Source organism: Cucumis melo, chromosome 1 (genome assembly GCF_025177605.1).
Source record: "Cucumis melo cultivar AY chromosome 1, USDA_Cmelo_AY_1.0, whole genome shotgun sequence".
Lineage (NCBI taxonomy): Eukaryota > Viridiplantae > Streptophyta > Magnoliopsida > Cucurbitales > Cucurbitaceae > Cucumis > Cucumis melo.
Genome location: NC_066857.1, coordinates 25990095 through 26013119, shown reverse-complemented (window position 1 = coordinate 26013119; position 23025 = coordinate 25990095). Strand labels below are relative to the sequence as shown.

Here is a 23025-nt window from a genome sequence, read left to right as displayed (position 1 = left end):
CAGAATGTGTGAAATAATAGTGTAATCAACAAATATTTCTGTGACAATGGCTATGTGAGATGCTTTTATGAACCTTCTGTCTATATTAAGACTAATATGGTAAGAAATTGTACAAGTATGTCTGAAGATCTCAAGAAGTTGACCAAAAATATTGAAATGACAAATATTGGTATAAGGTCATATTATCTTAGCATTAAAGTAAAGCCGTTAGAGGAAGGTATTTTCATCTCCCAAAAATGGTATACTAGAGAAATTTGGGAGAAGTTCAAGATAGCCAATCCTAAGTTTGTGAGAATAACTCCAACTGAAATTGAAACAAAGTCGCGTTTATCCTTCTTCCGAGTGGTAACTCCACTACTTATTTCACCAATGATGCTACTAGAGGGATGATTTTTCTGAATACGAGTTGAAGGAACAAGACTCTAATTATCAGAAGATTCAGTCCTAGCAGAACTCGCATTGCTGGTATTAGAACTGGTTTTACTTTTTCAACAATCTTCAGAGGTGATACTACTATCCTTTATAGGCCAATTCTCTGATATTGCAACTGTAGACTCAACCGTGGAGTCTTTCTGAGCACGATTACCACTTATACTTATAGAAGTTTCCGTTATGGAAGAATGATTCAAAGTCTATTGTCTTGAATTGTCATCATCATCTATACCCTAAGTAAGAGCTTTAGAGTAATACACAATCACATTTATAAATTCTATAACAGATTCAGTTCTTTTGTTGTATACTTGAAACGTTCTGCTATTTGTGGAGTACCCAAGAAAGATACATTCATCAAATTTAGAATCCCACTTTTGATGGTATTCTTGATCATTAGGAATATGACATTTGCTGCCCAAAACATGAAAATATTTGACATTTGGTTTGTGGCCTTTCCATAGCTGATAGTTAGTGAACATAGTACCAGATAGAAGAGCAATTTGATTGTGAATGTGGCCTGTGGTATTTATGGCTTTGGCAAGAAGTACAGAGGGAGAGATTTAGAATGAAGCATAAACTGAGCCATTTCTTGGAGAGTTTGATTTTTTCTTTCAACAACTCCATTTTTTGAGGAGTTAACAGTGTAGAGAATTCAAGGAAGATTCCTTCAAACTGACAAAAATCGGTGAACATAGAGTTTTCAAATTCTCTGCCATGACACTTCTAATTATCCAAACGTCTTTATCTTGTTCTAGTTAAAGTTGGAGATATAGAGAGCGAAAGACTTTGAAAGTGTCAGATTTTTCTCTAATAAATCTCACCCATGGAAATCTCGAGAAATCATCAACTATCACATAACATATCATTTTTTGCGAAGACGCTCAACAACTTGCATATAGGGCCTATCAAGTCCAGGTGAAGAAGTTCCAAAACTTGATCTAAAGCACTATGATCACTAGTTTTGTATGAAGCTTTTGTTTGTTTTTTAGCAGGACATTCTTATCAGTAGATTGTTTCAACAAAGATACCATGTGAATAGCTTCAACCTTCAAAGTTTTGCAAATTTTTGATATACTCATGTATCCTAGACATTTATACCATAGCATAGTTTCATCAGATTTAGATAAGTTTCACTTAAGATTTTTTAGATTATTATCCCAGTAATAGCAGTTATAAAAAAGACGAGTATCAATCATAACAATATGTTTCATTGAATCTAACACTTCACACTTATCTTTTCAAAAGTGTACCATAAAGCCTTGATCACACAGCTAACTAATACTGATTAAATTTGCTCACAAACCTTCAACTAATTTGGCTTCATTGAAAATAAGAGCACTAATCTGGTTGATATTTCCTTTTCAAATAACATTTCCTTTTACACCGTCTCAAAAGGTAACGTGTCCTATCGTCCTACTCTCTTCTAAATGAGTAAACAGAAGAGAATTTCCCGTCATGTGTCTAGAACAACCACTGTCAAAATACCAGTCTTCGAAATTGGAAATATGAATAGAGGTGAATGCTACATTACGCTTCTCTTGGTTGCACGATTCTTTTACTCTTCACACAGTCTTTTATAATTATTGCTTCTTCTGTTTGGCCCTATCTTGCTAAAACCATGTAGTTTGTAGTAGAACGGTCTAATGTGACCTAGTTTTTCGTAAAAGTGACTGACCCACCTCTTTGATGAACTAGCCATTCTACTCGAAGAACCTTTTGAGAACTCTTCAAATTTAGGAATAATGTCTTGACTCTTTTTCTCTAAGACTCAAACAAAAACTACAGAACTAGTTTTAGAAGTAGAGTAACTTTCTCTTAAACTTAATTTCTTTTTACTTTTTAAATAAAAACCTAATTTCCTTTAAAAAAATCCTAACCCCCTAATTTCCCTTCTTACAGCCGCTGCACTCCCATTCGCCACACTCCCATCCACGACCGATATCGCAGCCGCCACACTTCCATCCACGACCAATATCATAACCGCCACACTCCCATACACGACCAATATTGCAGTCGCCACACTCCCATCCGCGATCTCTGTAGAACGCAGCTCACCCATCATCCGACCGTTGAAGAATGCAGAAGGACGTCGAAGAACACTAAAGAACGCCACCGAACACCGCTGAACACTCATATCTGCCACACTTCCATTTGCGAACGACACCGAACACCGCTGAACCTCGCCGAATCTGCTACTTTTGGAACGCCGGTGAATACTGAACACCATTGGAATGCTGTTGAACGCCATTTGAAATGTCGACGAACGTGTTGTTATTGGAACGCCGCTGAATGCCATTGGAACGCCTACGAACGTGCTAACATTGGAACGCTGCTACCTTCTGGTAATTTATCATTGAAACTTCTTGTTGATTGTTTAGGATTGATTGTCTGAAGTTTAATTGAAACAATTTTTTTTTACAAAAAAACAAAACAAAACTATAAGGTATTTAAGTATTGAAGACAATAACGAAACTGCTTAAACAACCGCCTCATATCATTATATTGTAGTTAGATATATGTAGAGGTTGTGTGTGTTTGTGTGTATGTGTGTGTGTGTGTTTTTTTTTTTAATTTCACAAGAGAAAGATTATTGTGTTTTTATTCCTTGGATTGGAAGTTTAGTTAGAGAAGCTGAAGTAGTCAAGTTTGTATGTATTTGGTAAATTGAAAAGTTTAAAAGTGGCGGCCCTCATCCATTATACACTACATTAGTAAGTGTGCAATCCTATTAGATGTTTAATTTAGATTTACATAATTTGTTTCAATTTTCATATGTGTTACCAATGTATATTAGCTAGGATGAAACAAAAGTTTGATGGTGATGATGGTTATTATTATTATTATTATTTATGGAGAAGGAGCATTGTTGAAGGGAAAAGAATAAAAGACGATGGATTAATTTATGGAAAGAATATATACTAGTGCTTAACCGTTGCATTTGGTAATTTAGATTTGTATAAAGCGCTTGAAGAGTGCTTTTTTGGGATTCTCTCTAATAATCAATCACCTTTTGTGCTTTCTATGGATGTTCTTTTCAGACATTTTTTGTTAAATGAATAAATTTTTGTTACCACAATTATGTATATAGATTATTTATATAGGAAAAACAAATTACAAAGTAATAGTTAGAGAACAGAATTTATAAATTGTCATGATAGTTTAGGGACATAGAAATAGAGCAAAGTATGAGGTGCTGTAATCTTATTTATAAATAGTTTTAAGTTCTTTATTTGGTTAGTTGGTGGAAATTTAGTCTTATTAAGCGAATGTTTGTTCAATTTCCATATTTGTTTTCTCTTTTAATTATCTCAACAAGACTTTTTGAACTAATTTAATTTACTTTATTTGTCAATAGATTACATCTATGGATAAATCATGGATGCATAAAAGTAGATTATCCAAAGAATATGAGTTGAGCGTGGAAAATTTCATCAAATTTGGATTTTCGAATACAAGTACCTCCGACATTCGTTGTCCTTGTTTGAAATGTGAGAATTGTGAAAAGCATAGTAGAAAGGGTGTTAGAGATCATTTATATGTAAATGGTATTGATGAAAGCTATAAAATTTGGTCTTGGCATGGTGAATAACTTCCTAACTCATCTTTCTATGGAGAATTTTCAAAGTTTGACACACATACATGTGAAGAGAATGATGTTGGAAGTGTAAAAGAAATGATTGAAGTTGCTCACGAGGAGTATTCAAAAGACCTAAATGGATTTGAGAAGTTGCTTATTGATGCTAAAAAATCATTGTACGAAGGATGCAAAAAGTACACCAAGTTGTCTACTCTAGTTAAATTGTATAATTTAACAGTTAGATATGGATGGAGTGATACCAGTCTTTCAGAATTACTTAAAACTTTGAAGGAAATTCTGCCAACTACCAATGAACTCCCAAATTCATTGTACGAAGCAAAGAAAACATTAGGTACATTAGGAATGGAATATGAAAAGATTCATGCATGTCCAAATAATTGTTGTCTCTATAGGAAAGAATTTGCTAATGCAACCGAATGTCCTGAATGTGGTCAATCGAGGTGGAAAAAGGTTAAGGATATAAATGAAGAGAGGAAGCAAATTCCCTCAAAAGTGATATGGTACTTCCCACCCATTCTACATTCAAAAGACTATTTAGAAGTATTGAATGTGCTAAAAACCTGACTTCGCATGCTAGTGAAAGAATTGAGTATGGTAAGTTACGACATCCAGCGGACTTTCCAGCATGGAAGTTAGTAGACTTTAAATGGCAAGACTTTGGTTCTGAACCTAGAAATCTTCGTTTAGCATTGTCAGCCGATGGAGTAAATCCTCATGGTGACATGAGTTCTAAATACAGTTGTTGGCCGATAGTGATGGTTATTTACAATCCTCCACCATGGTTATGTATGAAAAGAAAGTACATGATGCTATCAATGCTAATTTCAGGGCCAAAATAACCAGGGGATGATATAGGAACATACTTAGCACCACTAATTGAAGACTTAAAAATTTTATGGGAAAATGGTGTTGAATGTTATGATGCTTATCGAGAAGAAGTATTCAACTTAAGGTCGGTTTTGTTGTGGACAATCAATGATTTTCCTGCATATGGTAACCTTAGTGGATGTTATGTTAAAGGGTATAAGGCATGCCCAATTTGTGGAGATAATACAAATTCTATAAGGTTATGACATGGGAAGAAAATAGCATACCTAGGACATCAAAAATTTCTAGCACGTGATCATCCGTACCGACGACAAAAAAAGTCATTCAACGGTAAAAGAGAACTTGGTACAATTCCAGAACCACTTTCTGGGGAGGATGTGTACTTAAAATTGAAAGATCTTGAATTTCCTAAAGGAAAGAAGATCCATAAGAACCTATTGATGAACATAAGTGAAAATATTTGTTGGAATAGGTTATCTTCCTTTTTTGAGTTGCCATACTGGAAAGATCTTCATGTTAGAAATTGTTTAGATGTGATGCACATCGAAAAAAATGTTTACATGAATATCTTAGGTACGCTTCTTGATATTCCTGGTAAAAGTGAGGATGGGTTGAATGCTAGACGTGATTTAGTTGATCTAAAACTTCGACCGGAGCTTGCCCCTATTAGTAGTGAGAAGAAAATATTCATTCCTCCTGCGTGTTATACTCTTACAAAGGAAGAAAAACGATGTGTTTTGAAGACTTTGTCAAGAATAAAGGTTCCCGAAGGTTACTCTTCCAATATTAGAAACCTTGTGTCAATGATAGATTTAAAACTTAATAGTTTAAAATCTCATGATTGTCATGTGCTCATACAACAGTTGTTTCTCATTGCGATAAGATCGGTGCTACCTAAACATGTTTGTCATTTACGGGTTGTTTGTTTCTTGTAAGGCTTTGTAATTTAGGGGGGGATTGTTTGTTTCTTGTAGGGCTTTATATAGTTTGTGGAGTTGCATAAAAAGTTGTAAGTTTGTTTTCTGTAAGACTTTGTCATTTAGGGGGGAGGGGGTTGTTTGTTTCTTGTAAGCCTTTGTCATTTGGGGGGGGGGGGGGTTGTTTGTTTCTTGTAAGGCTTTGTATAGTTTGTGTGGAGTTACATAAAAAGTTGTAAGTTTGCTTTATACCTAAAATGGAATACACGCTAATATGTTTACCACTTGAACTCCATGTTCTCGAATGAAGAAGGAGTGTTCAAATGAAGTTTATGTTGATCGAGCTAAAATGTGGAAGAAAGTTCGAGTTAACAAACAAGGACAATACGACAACGACGACATTCAGCAAGTCGTCCATAAAATAGTAAGTCATTACATGTAAATCACACATTTCAATTATCCATTACATAAGCAATCATTTCTATAACTTACATTAATTTTACTATCTTTTTAGGATGAGATATTAATGAATACAGATTCATCGTCTGTGAATAGACACTATTCGAATGATGTGTTAACCCAAGCATTGGGTACAAAAGAGCACAATGGTTGTGTGCGTGGGGTTGGTGGATACGCTACTCTGACAACCTACTTTCATTAAGTTAAGAAAACATCAAAAGATGAGGCGAACATTCTAGTTGAGAATGAAGAACCCCGTAGGCGAGTTAGTGAATTTGAGGCACAAATTCGCTCAAACTTGTCTACACCATTGTCTACACACGGGAGTTGTTCAAGGCCAATAATGTTAGAGGGATTGAAGAGAAGGGTAAGAGAATAGAAGTGGAATCGTTGGACAAACCAAAAGAGACTGAAAAGAAAGGGAAGGAGGGATTGAAGATGAATGAACCAGAGTTGGACGTCTTGAAGGTATGTAATCCACTATTAAACTGGAATGTCTAATATTGTACGTCTTACTGAATGTGGATGTTCTTGAATTAGGAGAGAGACTTAATAAAAATGCCTACAGAAAAAGAAGTTGTATCTGAATCGACATCAACTTTGCCATTAGCGTTGAAGTCGATTCCCAGATATGCTGAGAAGGTAATGGAGAAAGATTCCAGCATCACTTTTTCACTACCCGCTGACCTTTTTGGCATTAGTCGAAAGAGTTCTGTGCTTCGAGAGGATATCATTGATATTTGTAACATGAACGAAGTCAAAACGTTTACATTGGTGGCCTATATGATGTAAGTCAATTTCATTCCTTTACGAGTTTATATATTTTGTAGGTACTTGTATTCATCTATTATTGGTTTGAAAGAAAATGTGCAGTATGTCTTCGTAGATCCGTCCCTAATCTCTTCTGGAAATACACAAGAATCTTGAATTTGAAACTTGTCTAGTAGATTGATGGTGTCAAAAGCAAAACAAGTAGTTCTTGCTTCTTTTAATCCCGGGTAAGTTTAGTTAGGGTATTAGTTGCATTGACAATAAAATATTACTTACATTTTTGTATAATTAGAGGTCATTAGGCACTGGTTGCCATAAATGCGTATGAGGATACAATGTTTTACCTTGACTCGTTAAGGACGACATCAAAAGCAACTATAAGATATGTAACCGACACATAAGTCTAATCTTCTATATCATGTAGTGCTGTTAATTCTAATGCATGTACAATATTCTAAGATATGTGGAATCTTATCTTGGCAAAACAGAGCAATAGCAATATTTCACTCGCAAAAGAACATTAATAAAAGCAAGAAACAAACTTTATGGCGAACAGTAAAGGCAAGTATAAATATTTAAATTCATTGTAATTTGTAGATTACTAGCAATTAAGATTAGTCCGTTATTCTAATTTGTTGTTTTTATAGTGTCCACTACAAGTCGGGAGCACTGCGTGTCGATACTATGTCATGAAGTATATGAGAGAAATTGTAAATAGGGGAAGCATTGACATCTCAGATTCGACATGTTATATATAAAACTATTTCTTTTATGGGTATAATAATTTTCATGAATACTAATTCATTTATTTTGCATGTCTACAGATTAATACACGAAAACCATATTCACAGGCCAAGTTAGATGAGGTGCGGGTTGAGTTGGTTGAGTTTTTGGGTTCGTACATATGATCTAGGACTTATTTGTCATCTCTGAAACAGGAAATTAACTTTATTTTTTGTGGCTGATTTTTTGAAATATTCATATGGAGGGGGAAGGGGGGTGTTGATTGATACACTTTTGAGAATTTGTTGAGGTTTAGAGTTTAGATAAATTGTTGATTGGTGAACTGTTCATATGTAGGGGTTGCCATTATGAAACTTTATGTATTGGGGATGATATATTTTGGGGTAGGTTAGTTAATTAGATGATGTTTAGTTCAATTCTTGGAAATCTGCTGAAATTATTTTTATATATATTGATTTTGTAAATGATATATGAATATGATGCAAAGTTTTGGAAATGATATGAATGGATGATGTTTAGTTGTCATTTGATGTATATTTGTCGTTTATATGTAGTTGAATTCTTGGACCAATGGGAGCATAATACAGGAACAATAATATAAATAAATTACAATTAAAAAATGAAAAATTTCTTGACGGTTCTAAAATATCATGAACAATAAATTTCTTGATGATTCACAAATGTCATAAACAACGAAATTTTTGACGGTTCCAAAATGTCATTAAAAAGCATACTCTTAAAGGTTCCCAAATGTCATGAAAAAGAATACTCTTGACGGGTACAAAATGTCATAAACAATCACTTTCTTGACGGTTATTAAATGTAAAAAAAAATGCACTATTGACGTTTTAAAATGTCATGAATATTCGTATTGTTGACGGTTCTTGTCATTCATACTCACATTTCTTGACGGTTCTAAACTGTCATTAAAACTTATACTCTTGACGGTTCTAAATTGTCATGAAAAATTGAATACTTAACGGTTATAAACTGTCAACATTAACAATTCTTGACGTTTTTTACAACTGTCAAGAAAATTTCCTTTCTTGACACTGGATTCAACGACAGTTTTAAAACCGTCAAGAATAATCATTCTCGACAGTTTAAAACTATCAAGAGAGTCAGTTTCTGTAGTAGTGTATGTGGAGAAATTTCTAATGCACTTAAATATAGAAATTGAAGTTCGTTGTAAATGATCATAATAATCATAACAATTTTAGCTGAATTAGAACAAAAATAAGGGATTGGTTAATTAAGTCTTTGATAAATTAAACCGTAATAATTATAATAAGGGATTAATTGATTAATTAATTAAAATGTCTAAGTTTTTTTTTTTTTTTAAATAGAAAAGTTTTTTCTAAGAAATTAAATGTTTATAATTATGTTTTTAAGAAATTTAAGCCTAATTTTTCATTTTTTTTAAGGAAGTCGTATACCGTACACGACATCTTTATCGAGTCATGTTCCACATGGGTCAAATTGATCAAAATGAGCTGATGTGGATATGTATATCTAATACATGACTTCTTTTACTTTTGAAAACTATTTCATTCTTGTTAATAGTTTAGTCATCTACTCTGCTTTTATTATTTCTTCGAACAATACACAGTTTTTGTCATTATTTTTCAAAAACACTGTATTTCTGAACATAGTTCAACTAAAGGGCTATAACTCCCATAGATGTTAGAAACTCTCCCCCATTCTTGAGGTATGTAGTCTGAGTTTATTATATTTTTTTTATGTAGTTTATTTTTCTAATCGTTTCATGTAAACTTCTTGTTGTATAGTTTTTTTACATGGTTACTAAGTCACTATTTTATTATTTCTTCTTTATTTGTTAAATTGTTTTATTATCTTTTTGTTATTTATTTTTACTACTATTTAGGTTTTCTTTGTTTTGTTTTAGGTTAACTTGAATCCATTAAGATAAATTGCAGTGGAAAATTCACTCAACGATAATACCTAGGGCAGTTGAAAAGTATCGGTATATATTATAAATCAATACAAACAATAATTTTTAGAAATAATAAAATTTAGATTCAAACTCTCGTAGTCAATCAAGGATAGATTTTGTTGCTTATAAAAGCTGATGAGCACTAGTATCTATCGTTGATAGTAGATATTTAATGAAAAATTGAGGTTAAAAATATAAATATTGAAATCCGTAAGATGAAATTGAAAAAAAAAATTAAATCGTAATTTTTTTTAAACATATGGACTAAATTTAAACCAAATTCAAAATTTAAAAGAACAATGATTTAACATTTTTATATTGATATGCAATGTTTAACCACAAATGATAGATTTATGAGTCTAAATTAAAATGATAGCTGCGCTTATGATTAAATAAAGTATTGCAATTCATAATTTCTAATATAAAGTTCCTTTCGTATATATCTATACACACTTTTTAAAAATATTCGTCGATATCTAAAGGTTGAATTTCCTTTTCAGCGTCCCAATGGAAGAAACCATACCAAATTAATTAAGCATGGGCTTGGACGTTACACTTCACTTTTGGAAAAGAAAAAAGCAACGATGAAAAGACACAACACCAAGCTCTCATAATTCTGATTTAAGATTGTATCTTATCTTCAATATCAACAAAAGTCCCACCACTTACGCAAAGGTTGTATGTCGGTATACTTTTCATTATTATGCTTTATTTTACTATTCAACAACTGTCTTCATCAATAGTTTGTCTCCTCCATTTGATATAACGTATCCAACACCAATAGTTACTCTCTCTCTTTTTAATTTGGTGAGGAATTGTGCTCCTTCCAATGGAGGATGATCGTGAATGTTTGAAAATAGTTGAGATTTGTAGAGTTGCTCCTTTTCCTTCTCTATGTTCACCTAAATTTCTTCCTCTCACAATCTTTGACATAATACTCCTTCAATGTCCTTCCATATCTCGCCTTTACTTCTATCAAAACTCAATCACTAACAATAATAATGTTCTTCAAAAACTAAAGCACTCACTTTCTCTCATACTCACTCACTACCTTCCTCTTGCTGGCAACCTAATTTGGCCCCAAGACTCCCACAAACCCATCATCCAATTCCTCGAAGGCGACACCGTTTCACTTACCGTAGCCGAGTCATCATCCGACCACGACTTTCACTATCTCTCTGGTGATGGCTTTCGTCTACAAGCCAAATATTGCCATCTTGTACCCGAATTACCGATGGTCGACAACCGTGTTGCAGTCATGGCTCTCCAACTCACCTTTTTCCCAAACAAAGGGTTTTCCATTGGAATAACTACTCACCATGGTGTTGTGGATGGAAAAACTTCAACTTCCTTTTTCAAAGCATGGGCTCATGTTTGCAATAATAATCTTGATATCACCCAACCATCTTCCATTCCTTTCTATGATAGAACCACAATTCTCAATTCCACGTCTCATCTTGAACCAACAAGCTTGAACAAAGACTTAAATTTACGATTTTCATTTCAAACAAAACCCGATTGGTTTCGATACACTTTGGAATTAAGAAGCCAAGACCTTCAAAAACTGAAGAAATGTTTTGATGAGTGTTCTAGTTATAAGGCAACCGTAGCTTACTTATTAGTGTGTAGTGCAAAGATGAAGAGTGGTTTAAGAGATGGAAAAATATATTGCACTTTTCCTGTGGATTTAAGGTCTCGTGTACATCCTCCTTTGCCTTCAAACTATTTCGGGAATTGCATAATTGGTCGTTTGTTTTCGGTTGAGCGAAAGGAGGTTTTGGGTGAGAATGGAATGTTGGTTGTTGCCAGAGAGATTTCAAAGGAAGTACAAAGTTTGGAGGAAGAAGGAATTGGAAAGGCAGTAGAGAAAAGGATTTCACAAAGTAAGATGTCAAATGAAAAAGAAGAAAGATATTGCATGCCAGGTTCACCTAAGTTTGAGGTTTATAGTGCTGATTTTGGTTGGGGAAAGCCTATAAAGGTAGAACTTATTTCTATGGATTGGATGCTTCGTCCACTCGCTGATAGTAAAAATGGAGATGGAGGAATAGAAATTGGATTGGTTGGGGAAAGAAATGAGTTGGAAATGATGGTTGCTGTTTTCTCCCAAGGTCTTCAAGCACTTTGAAATCCTTTCTTTTGGTCCTTAGATGAATATGTTTCATTATTCTTATAATTTATCATTGTTGTAATTTTAAGGTAATTTCAGTTTCTGTTTTTTTTTTTCTTTTTTTTTCATGTATTCATCTACATGTTTAAGTGAACTTGGTTGTTTATATTTTCTGGAAGAATATGGAGCTAATCTAAAAGTCCTGAATATGAACCAAACATCATGTATTTAGCTTACCTCGAATGGAGAAAACCCAAAATTGTTGTAATGAGTGGGTGACACAAACAAATGAAACACATAATTCTACTGAGACTTGTGTAATATCTAGTAAAAAAAAAAACCAACACATTCATGATAAAGTTCTGTTAAGAAATTGTGGGTTCGTAGTTTTTGATGTACATGTCATACAAAATCTTGGGTGCCGAATTTTATGGATGAGAGGATATGATATTGGTAGTCAGATCTTCTTGGACGTTAGGATTTGCGAGATTATCTCCGTTTTGTGTGAAAATCAAATAACATATAAATAGTTGAACGAAGTCGTGTGATTGTTGGTTATTGCAAACATTACTGTGCAGAAGGTCAACTGCTGAATATCGGAAGACTGATTAATTGTAAGTGATTCTAAGTGATCGTTCCAAATGAGAAATTAGCAAACAAATTCATATTACACTAGTAGAAAAAGGGTCTACAATGACAGTTAAATGTTGTCATTAAAGGTTTTCGTGACAGTTTTTTGGAGTCACTGATGCGACAGTCATGGAAAGTATTTTATGACAGTTGTAAAAGACTGTCACGAAATGTGGTTTTCATGACATCTAATAAATGTCACGAATGAAACGTTTTATGACAGATTATAACTATCATTATTTAGTTTCGATGACAATTTTATTTTTCAATTTAAATGTCATATTTCTGTTTTTAGTCACTATTTTCAACAGCCCTCTTTCTTTTTTAATCCTGTATTACACACTTTGTAATATTGCTTTAATTGTTGGTACAAATGTGTTTTGGTACGAACAAACTATTTAAATAACTACATTTAAACAAAAAAAATTTCTACAAAACCTACAAAAAAAAAAAAGCCTATACATCAATGAATTGGCGTAAATATAGCTTCATTGCTCCAATGGATTGTGGCAAAACCTAATAAGATAAGAGAAGGAAAAAAAATGATTCAACAAGACAACACATTCACCCAAATAAACACATCACATTCACTTCATGACGAACAACACACTTCAACAACATAGAGCACATACACACTTCAAGAATAATAACTTCTAAGCTTAGCTAAATTCATCCCACAAACTAAGATAAATTACATACACACTTCAACAACACTTCATAATCAACAACACACTTCAACAACACTTCATGATAAACAACACACTTCAACAACACTATTTTATCAACAACACTTCATGATCAACAACACACATCAACAACACGCATCAACAACATAAAGCACATACTTAGCTTAATTACATACACACTTCAAGATCAACAACACACTTTTTTATCAACAACACACTTCAACAACACAGAGCACATACTTAGCTAAATTACACAGAGCACATAGAGCACATTCTTTCATATTTTTCTCAATGAAAGTTGTTATTTCTATAAACAAAAAAAAAAAAAGTACCCGAAGAGGATGATTGCACCTAGGAGGACCCATTATCACAGGAAAGTTTTAGGAAGCAACATCACTCGAAGCAGCATCACTCGAAGCTTGTGTGCTACATAACGAAAGAGCTCATGGACACCAAGAACCCACCTCAAGTCCTTCCAAATGGTTATGTGTATAGTGCCAAGGTTAGCATCTTTTCATTTGTATGAACTGATTAGAAGATTTATAACAAAGTTCATTTCAAAATGTTGAGTTTGTGTTTGACATTGACGCTTGGCAGGCTCTAGAAAGAATGTCCAAGGAAACAGTGGTAAAATCACTTGCCCAAGAACAGGCTTTGTGTGCAACTATTCAGAGCTGGTGAAGGCATACATATCATAGAACTTTCAATATATTGGTAAGTGCAAATCACATTTCCTATCATCTTAACACTTTGGTTCTTTACTAGTGATTATCAATATGGCCTCATGAGTTTATGGAAATTGATATTTCCCTGTAGGGTGAGGGGAGGGGGCGTATATTTTTATAAAAAGAAATTTCCCTGTATGTTCCAAGAAATGATGACATGTATATAAAAATTAAATAGCTTTGTTCTTTCTATTTGGTGGGAAGTGTCGTATTTAGAAACACTTGTTCTGAAAATGAAGCTTCTTTATTTTGTAATCCACTTTTTTTTAATTTATCTTTTGATATTTTTATTTCTACTTCAATTGTGGTTTTCAAAGTGGTGAAAATCATAAACCAAAGGAATGAAACAAATAAATTTTGAAAATGTCTTTAGAAGCATCAAGATAAGTACGGATATATTTAATATTTAAATTGAGGGGAGAAGACTGCTAAAACTGATTCATGATACAAATAAAAACAAATCATCATTTTTTGGCTTGAAAAGTTCGAAGTTTTTTTTCTCAAAACAGTGTGAACTATTCATATCACTCATCTCTAATATTCTTTAGCGAATAATCAACATTACAATTGTAGAAATAGAATCAAACCAATGAGAACATTCTTATGGGACCAAAAGAACATTTACGTAATGATGAACTCTTCTTATTCATTCCTACCGAATTTCTATCAAACCAAATAAAATACGACTAAAAGCCAAAACCAGATGACCTCTTTAATGCATTAATATAACCTAGAACGAACCTGAAGAGGAGTTTCAGTCAAGAGTACCCGAAGGCCACTAGAAAACTGTTTCAATGAAGAAAATAATTTCGAATCCTTATTCTTAAGCCGGTGGCCTTCATCAACAATCTATACACTAGAAGAATTTTGGCCTTTAATGTCGGTTTAAAACCGACATTAAAGGCCTTTAATGTCACTTGGCAACCGACATCTTTGTGAGCGTTATTAAAGGCCTTTAATGTCGGTTGGGCTTTAATGTCGGTTTAAAAACGACATTAAAGGCCTCTTTAATGTCGGTTTAAAAACGACATTAAAGGCCTTTAATGTCAGTTTTCAACCGACATCTTTGATGATGTTATTGAAGCCCTTTAATGTCGGTTGGGCTTTAATGTCGGTTTAAAAACGACATTAAAGCCCTCTTTAATGTCGGTTTGTCAGTTTTCAACCGACATCTTTGATAGTGTTATTAAAGCCCTTTAATGTCGGTTGAACTCTGATATGTCGGTTTAAAACCGACATTAAAGCCTAGTTTTTTTATTCATTTTTACAAATTTATTTTTATTTAATTGTTACATTATTGTCCTATAGACCAACATTTGGTCAATGTAGATAAATATGTTTTTCACACGCCAACAAATCAATGAAATTCATATTATGTTAGAAACTATAACATTTGTCTTTTACATTTGAATACACAAAATAAAATATTAATATTATGTTTATATATACATTCTACAATAGTACATGAAAAAAGATTCTAATACAAGAATTAAATAATTAAAAATCCTAAATGCCTTCTCAGTCTTCAATTTTCAACGGTCGCTTGACCATTTCTACACAATCGCTTAGCTTTCAACCCGATATCACTTCAATTATCTACAAACAATATCCAAATAAACCATTTATATGAATAACAAAGCTGTTTGAAGTACTGAAATTGCAGAAAAGGATGAAAAGTTCTTAATATTGCCCACCAAATGAATGATCAACATTTTTTTACATAACATTATTATGAAAACCAATATCAATATATAAAGAAATAAGCAACATCAACACAATAAGCTGAAAAGTAAAGCTCAGTTATAGTAACTTCATTATCTGCTGATACTTGGAGATGAATCAAAATGAAAACAAAAACCTTATGATTCAAGAGAAAGAAAAGCTACTTGTTAAAATTAAAATTACTTGTTAAAATTCATATTTGTCTCTCCAATATGACGATGAGCTGAATGTATAAACAAGTTGTTAAAATTACTTTCAATCACTAATATATTTAAGAAGAGGCAGACAAAGTCCTAACAAACCAGAGGTATTGGCTTCTAAGAGATCAAAATAGAAATGAAAATGAAATCATTTCAAGAGGTAAAAAATTCAAAACGCTCCCTATTCAACTCTTCAGTTTCAAAATTAGAAGTTTAGAATTATTAATCATGCAGGGCAGCTGAAGGAATTGAACCAAGACAAGCAAAGCCCATCAAACTAATCCCACTGACATTACTAGAGTTATCTGACTAAGTTAAGTTGAGCCTCATGTCTGATGCTGAAATGATCAGCTTTTCTGCAACACTTTCCACATCCAAGTAAAACAACCTTAGAACATGTTACTAAATATATATCTTAGAGATAAAATGCTCAAAGTCAAACACAAGGCTAAGACAGCAGACTAGAACAACAAAATGAAGCTTGCTTTAAGTTATAGCTAAGTCAAATAACCTGAATCTATAATGGAAGTGTTTGAAGCATCCGACAATGGGGGGCTGACTTCTCTGAAGCAAATAATAGGCAAAGCACGCTTCGGTATCTTTCTTGCTTTTGTGATGTCCTGAAAACATTGCATATAGTAAGAAAACCGAGATACAAAGAGAGATTGCAATTGTAATGACTGATAACATACTTGCAAATCTAGCATAAAGTTTTATAATAGAAAACACCCACGTCACTACAACGCATAACAAATCTATGAGTTTTATGCTTGTTAAAAGATTTGCAGCAATCACTGAAGCCATCTGCCAAAAATCAAGGAAAATATCATCATTAGGAAGGAATAATACAATTTAAAAAACACGCATGAATACTTGAAAGAAAGACAATTAATAGCATAGCAGCCTCCTACAAAACAATCAAGAAAAAACCAGATCAGAGACAATGATTATGAATCTTGATCAGAAAGTACCTAATCACTTGAACTTGTGCCTTTATGAGAGTGTCAGCGTCAATAAAACCATCTAACACTTTTGAGAGCTCCATGAATTTTTTCCATCCCCAGTCATGTTCTTTCTTTCAGAACCGATGTAATGTATCTGTACAAAATTTTTTATTTCACAAGTTATGCTAAGTTGTACCAAGAACAACTTGAAAAGCAATGATAACGAAACCAACCAGAATATTTTGATTTCTTTGGATCCTTATTCACCACTGCTATTGTAAACTGTGCAAAATGGCTCCAACCTATTTTGCAAGAAACAAGAAACAAGAAAAAAAAATGCATACGCAATTTTGAAAATACTAATGGATCTATCCCAACCATTATCACGTGGAAGAAAAGAATATCTAGAAGAAAATAATAATAATAAAAAGAAAATGAAAAACCTAGACGTCAAAACTTTCTCATCAATAACCCCCACCAAAAAAGTAAATATCAATATATCATCCCCAGAGTAAAAGATAATTCCAGAAAGGATAAAACTCATAATGTAAGCAGAAAGATGTGAAGATATTGGCTTGGAATTCCATGGAAAAATGCACGAGACTTGGAGACAAGGAGATCAAAAAATGTTAAAAATATTAGAAGGGATAGAATTTATTTCAAAGATATACCCATCCACGTACCATTTATAGCCTCCAACCTCAAAAGCATTACTTCGAAGTTCTCGTTTGGTAAGTTGAGAAAATTTCTCTATTTTCCATGTATGTTTTCCATACAAATATGAAGGTTTTGGTCCTACAAAGATATAGGATAGAAAGATAAGTACATATTTTCATAGTACAAAGACAAGTGGTAGATCCAATAGACCCAGAACAGCTATCATTAGAGAATAGAGAGCATGATAGAGCATGATACATGAAATAAATATGAAAAACAATAAAGGTGAAATAAAATAATCCACCACCCCAGTTAAAATTTCCAATTTTACTCCAATAATTATAAGCCAACCTCAGGTTTAGGTCATGTACATGACTGATATGAAACACCAGTTGGTGCACTTTCATGCAGATTAGTATTGTCAAAATCCATTAAGCCATCTTTAGGAGTTTAAAAAGCCCATGAAGGTTTCTACTCATGAAACATGACAAGAAAACATATTTTATAGCTCACAGTTTCGTAAATACATCTCAAAATAAAGTTAAACTTTAATGACAACCATGGAGACCCAATAGCTGCCACATTAGTAAATATGAAAATCTAGTGAAGATCTCTCAGATATTTTTTCAAACACCTTAACTACAAAAAAAAGGTTATACTAAGTTATGAAAAGTACTTTAAAATAAACAATCGTCAAAATAAAACTAGCTCATGAAAATTTCTCATCAAAACTTTAAGATAAGAGAGTTTTTTGCTATAGTAAGAACTAACAAAAATAGCTACAAAACTAAGTTTAAGGTCAAGTCTTATAAACATTACAACAATTAACTCCATCAAATTAACAAAAAAAATTAAAGTCATCAAGTAAACCAAACAAATTAAAGACTTCACTTACATAACAACCAACATAGTTATTACTTCATTTACACGGAGAAGTAAAAAGCCTTTAGAAACCTGAAACTTGTTTACATTAGAGAGTTCATCAAGATATGCTAGAAAGGAATCAGCCAAAGTAGCCTACAAACCCAAGAAAAGAATATGAAAATTAACAAACAAGATAAATGACAATATCTAAGAAGCATTCAAAACAAGAAGCACCATACCAAGTCGAAAAGCCTAATGAAAGTATAAGAAATAAGTCATCATCATCCATACCAGATTTATATGCAAACAAAATAACTTTTTGTTTTACAATATTGTATCATTATTAAACCACCTTCTTCTTAGTATTATTATTATGTGAGCTAGAGTTAATAACCTAAAATTAATGTAAATCATCTTCTTCATGGAAAATTGTTTCTGGCTAATTTGAAATGATTAAAGAGAATCAAGAGTTATACACACTAGAAACACACCTCCTAAACAAAAGGATAACAACTCAGTACTCTTAAACAACCACTTGACAACTTCTCGACTCCATGAAATAAAGCAAAAGAAGAACTTACTACTATATGATCAAAATACACTATGCTACCCCTATTGTTGATTAAGCCTTGCTGCGGCTGCCACCGACGCTGGAGTTCCATCAGGAAGCATCACAGACTGAAAAGAAAATATATATATATATATATATATATATATATTAATGAACATTTTATCCAAAAAAAAAAAAACAACAATTCATCATCCAAAAGAATGTAACTGATACTAGAAATAAATTCGAAAATACTTTAAAGATCTATTACAGATACCTATTGAACCTTTCGGATGACAGCTAATCGGCGCTCTTGCAACATATCTAGCCACAAGCAGACTAGATTTGAGCCTGTGAGACAGATGTGGACGTGCAACGGTGGTGGTGAGGGCTGGACACGAACGTGGTCGAAGAAAAGGACTACAGATGGTGGTGGCAAGCACAAAGACGATCGAAGAAAGGGAAGAGTGACAACAGTGGAGGCGGGCACGGGATGGGCACGAGGGACGACTGTGGTGGCGGCGGCGGCGACTGTTCGGAGAAGAAAGGGAACACTGTGAGATGAGAATGAGAAGAGAAGAAGAAATTGGAAGGAAGAAATTGTGTGGGTCATTTAGAAAGAGTAAAGTAAGAGAGAGAAATAGTTAGTTTTTATTACAAATAAAAAAAATAAAAATAAAATTAAAAAGGATTTTTAATGCTGCTTTTCAAAAAGAGGATAAAGCTCCCTCTTTAATGTCGGTTTAAAACCGACATTAAAGCTGCCTCTTTAATGTCGGTTTAAAACCGACATTAAACATCCGCTTTTTAAAAAGCGACATTAAAGCTCATTTTTCATTTTTTCCAACCGACATTAAAGGCTAGATTTCTTCTAGTGATAGAGAAATCAGCAATGAGAAAGCAAGTCAATTATGATACCTCAAACTTCAATGTAGTTTGCAATACACGATCATAAATCAAGAATTCATTGTAAAGATAAACTAATGGCAGACTCTTACCAGGGATTGCCATTTTATAGGCTTCAGTGTTCCCACATCAAAGTTAATCATCTCATATGATGTTAGCAGAACATCAAACTTGATTCTATCTTGCGGCAAGTGCATATTAACATAATGTAACAGCAGTGTGAACCTACACCTTGCCAGATCTCTGGTTAGGAACACAAAAACTAAAAATTGCCTTCAACCCTAGAGCAGGTTCATCAATTGTAACAGTAGTGCGAACCTACAGCTCAAGCAAAAACAAACCTTTAGCTTTAAGTCTTCACACCAGCAACACCAAAAACTAGTTTTTCTAACACAATAGAAAGGAAACTATTTACACGTACCAAACACTTGGAGCATTTCAAAATACAAACTTATTCAGTGAAACTATATTTTCAAAACACATGGAAACCTTATGATATGTTTAATCATTTAGACTTACATTGGAGTGGGTGTCAACTTTTACATCAGTTGTGATATTGTTGTTCTTTAGCTGAGTGCTTACATCTGCCAAAAATATGTCACCTTTCTTAACTCCAGTTGAACTGATAGCCTAAAAAGTGAAACAAAGAGAAAGTTCAGTTACAACATAAGAGAATACAAAGACGAAAGATGTGACATACAACATCATATAAAAATCAGATAAGCAAATAATAGTTTTATAACAAATTCATAAAATTCAGTTATACATTATGTTCTAAACTAGATTATGGCATTTACCATACCTGCCTATTACTTTACATATGAAAACGACAACAATTATAAGAAAAGCTTGATTCAATGAGAATTAAAAGAAATTAAAGTTTTGCGTAAGAGGTTGCTTAGACAAATGGGAGCTTCAATGTATCAAAATTCTTATTGTTAGCTAGTAAAATAAAGATAAAAAAACAATATCGATATCCGGTCTGAAAATGACAATACCGACAGAAATAAATTCTTGAATCTTCAAAACAAAGATTACACCCCTCCGACCTACCAACCAAAGAAGAAATACTAATTACATAGAAATAAGTGAGGTCAGTCAGTCCGTCGGTCCGTAGGTCAGTGAGTCGCTTAGTTTTCCATTGCAAGCATTTCTCAAGAATCAAACACAAGCAACACACAAAGAAATTACAGCACAAAGAAAGAACAACTATATGTTGATTGCAATAAAGAAGCCGCCAAAACAACAAAATCCAACTGAAAATCTAAAGAAGAATAATTCAGAAACTCATAACTCCACCGGCAGTGTAAGTACTAACGAGATTGATGAACAAATAATTTTCTCAAAACGATTCAAATATTGATGCAGAGAAAAATCATTTAAGCAATATTGATGCAGAGAAAAATCAAACTACAACATCAGTGGCGGACTACAAAACCTTAAGATTGATAAAACTTGGGTTGATGAATGTTATAATTTAGCATTGACCAAGCATCTGGATCTCAAAGCATATTATTAGTTCAACTTCAATCTTCCTTTTCTATAATATAAGAACTCTTCAAAAATAAAAAGTAAAAAAAAGTTATATTTAATACTCTCATTTTCAACAGGTCAAAATCATCAAATAATATTTGGATAGAAAATAGTACCAGCTGGACTTAATGGTGGTAATGAAAAATTGTGAGCCATTTGAATCAGGTCCTGAGTTTACCATCGAGACAACACCTGTATAACAAGCAATCCATTTATAATGAAGATGTGAAACTTGAGTCAACAAACTAATAATGAAGTTAACATGCCATTTGAAAGCATTGGGTTCAATACCTGCATGTGAATGTTTTATTCTGAAATTCTCATCAAATGTACCACCATAAATTGATTCATATCCTTTTCTATCACCATATAAAATATCACCACCTTGAATAACGAAACTAGATACAATACGGTGGAATGGTGTTCCTTTGTAATGGAGTGCTTTTCCACTTGTAGTTTTACCTTTATCCTCTACATTTAGAATTTTAGAGCAAGTTCAGAAAATGAGAAAACTAAATTAGGTAGAAGGTAAAGAATACAAGATTCATCATACCTGTACATAGAGCCCTGAAATTTTTTGCAGAGAAGAACACAAGTCAGAATTTAAACAAAAATCTGATCATAATATCATAGAAACATATTACAGGTTTAAACGGGAGACTTGAGAATTCCATTGCAGAATACAATCAATAAACAATCACACACCAAGAATATTGGCAAAAGACAAGTGAAATAAGGCAAAGCATCCATAAGTTCTAGTCACACTTCCAAGACTACTCTTCAGTTTCAAGGTAACTGAATACATCCTCAAGGCAAATGGTGAAAAACTTACTACTTGTTGAACTTGAAACCTTTTCTACCTTGGCCATGCAACTTAAAACTGAGAAGAATTTCGAGTTCAATTTGAACTTTTCCATATAAGGTGGAATTCAAGACAAAATTCATCATACCAAGAATCACATTGAATCGAAACGAATCCACCAAACAACAAACTCCAAGAAACAAAAAATGGCATATAATTACACATTGGACACGAATAAAAGTACAATTAAAGCTACCATTTACAGTCAAATTATCGGCAATCAGATTCGAAACAGAACCAGGAATAGGAATCCTCAAAAGGGAAGAAAACATACTTGATTGTGAGTGAAGAGCGCGAAAACAAGGAAAATGAGAAAGACGATCAAGAGAAGGAGGCATCGTGGTTGATACAACAAAGAGAAGTGGGTGGACGTCGTTGACTCGGTCAGACGTTGAAGCTAAGGTGGATGTTGAAGACGACGGCAGCAGGTTTTCGGATGTTGAAGACGACGAAGACAACAAATTTGGAGAGGCATGGAAGACTTCGAGAAATTAGAGCGTGTGAATTTGGGGAATTTTGGGATTTTTTATTTTAAAAAATTATTTTATATTCCTAAATCCTTTTATGACAGAAAATAACTGTCACGGAAAAATAAAATCCGAAAACAGTGTTTTTTCCCGCAAAAATAGCGCTTTTTAGCCTTTTATGACAATTGTTTTTCTTTCCTTCCAATTTGAGTGTTAATGAAATGTCATGGAATGTCATTTTTCTTGTAGTGTTAAGTAACACACACACCATCATTGTGAAGATCGTGTATGACTCAAATTAGATATAGAACCCTGATAGGATGATTGATGAGATAAAAGATCAAGGGGAAGATCTTCACCTTTGAATTACTTAGTCAGAATGTTTAGACGAATGTTGATTAAGGGGAGATTGTTATGAGTCTAAACAAATATTAGACCTAGCCGTAACTTGTTCTTTGAGTTTTAT

At 33.2% G+C, this 23025-nt stretch overlaps 1 protein-coding gene and 2 long non-coding RNA genes across 5 annotated transcripts; 1 reads left to right on the top strand and 2 right to left on the bottom strand.

Annotated features, from left to right (window-relative positions):
- Window positions 1–10182: 10182 nt before the first annotated feature.
- Window positions 10183–11986, top strand: LOC103497576 (malonyl-CoA:anthocyanidin 5-O-glucoside-6''-O-malonyltransferase). Its single transcript, XM_008459815.3, has one exon. The coding sequence runs from the start codon at window positions 10533–10535 to the stop codon at window positions 11829–11831; it is 1299 nt and encodes a 432-aa protein (XP_008458037.1). The 5' UTR covers window positions 10183–10532; the 3' UTR covers window positions 11832–11986.
- A 2609-nt stretch (window positions 11987–14595) lies between these two features.
- LOC103497574 (uncharacterized) lies at window positions 14596–21803 on the bottom strand. 2 transcript variants are annotated; one of them, XR_007815898.1, is made up of 5 exons: window positions 21615–21803; window positions 21347–21422; window positions 20217–20327; window positions 19790–20015; window positions 14596–14703 (listed from the first exon to the last, which is right to left on the bottom strand). It is a non-coding gene; the product is annotated as an uncharacterized LOC103497574 (long non-coding RNA). The 2 variants fall into 2 exon arrangements; XR_539434.2 differs by having other exon boundaries at window positions 21347–21803.
- Window positions 15275–17493, bottom strand: LOC127144282 (uncharacterized). Of its 2 annotated transcripts, none has more exons than XR_007815900.1 (6): window positions 17404–17493; window positions 16954–17022; window positions 16748–16874; window positions 16469–16580; window positions 16288–16396; window positions 15275–15450 (listed from the first exon to the last, which is right to left on the bottom strand). It is a non-coding gene; the product is annotated as an uncharacterized LOC127144282 (long non-coding RNA). The 2 variants fall into 2 exon arrangements; XR_007815901.1 differs by having other exon boundaries at window positions 16510–16580.
- Window positions 21804–23025: the final 1222 nt, after the last annotated feature.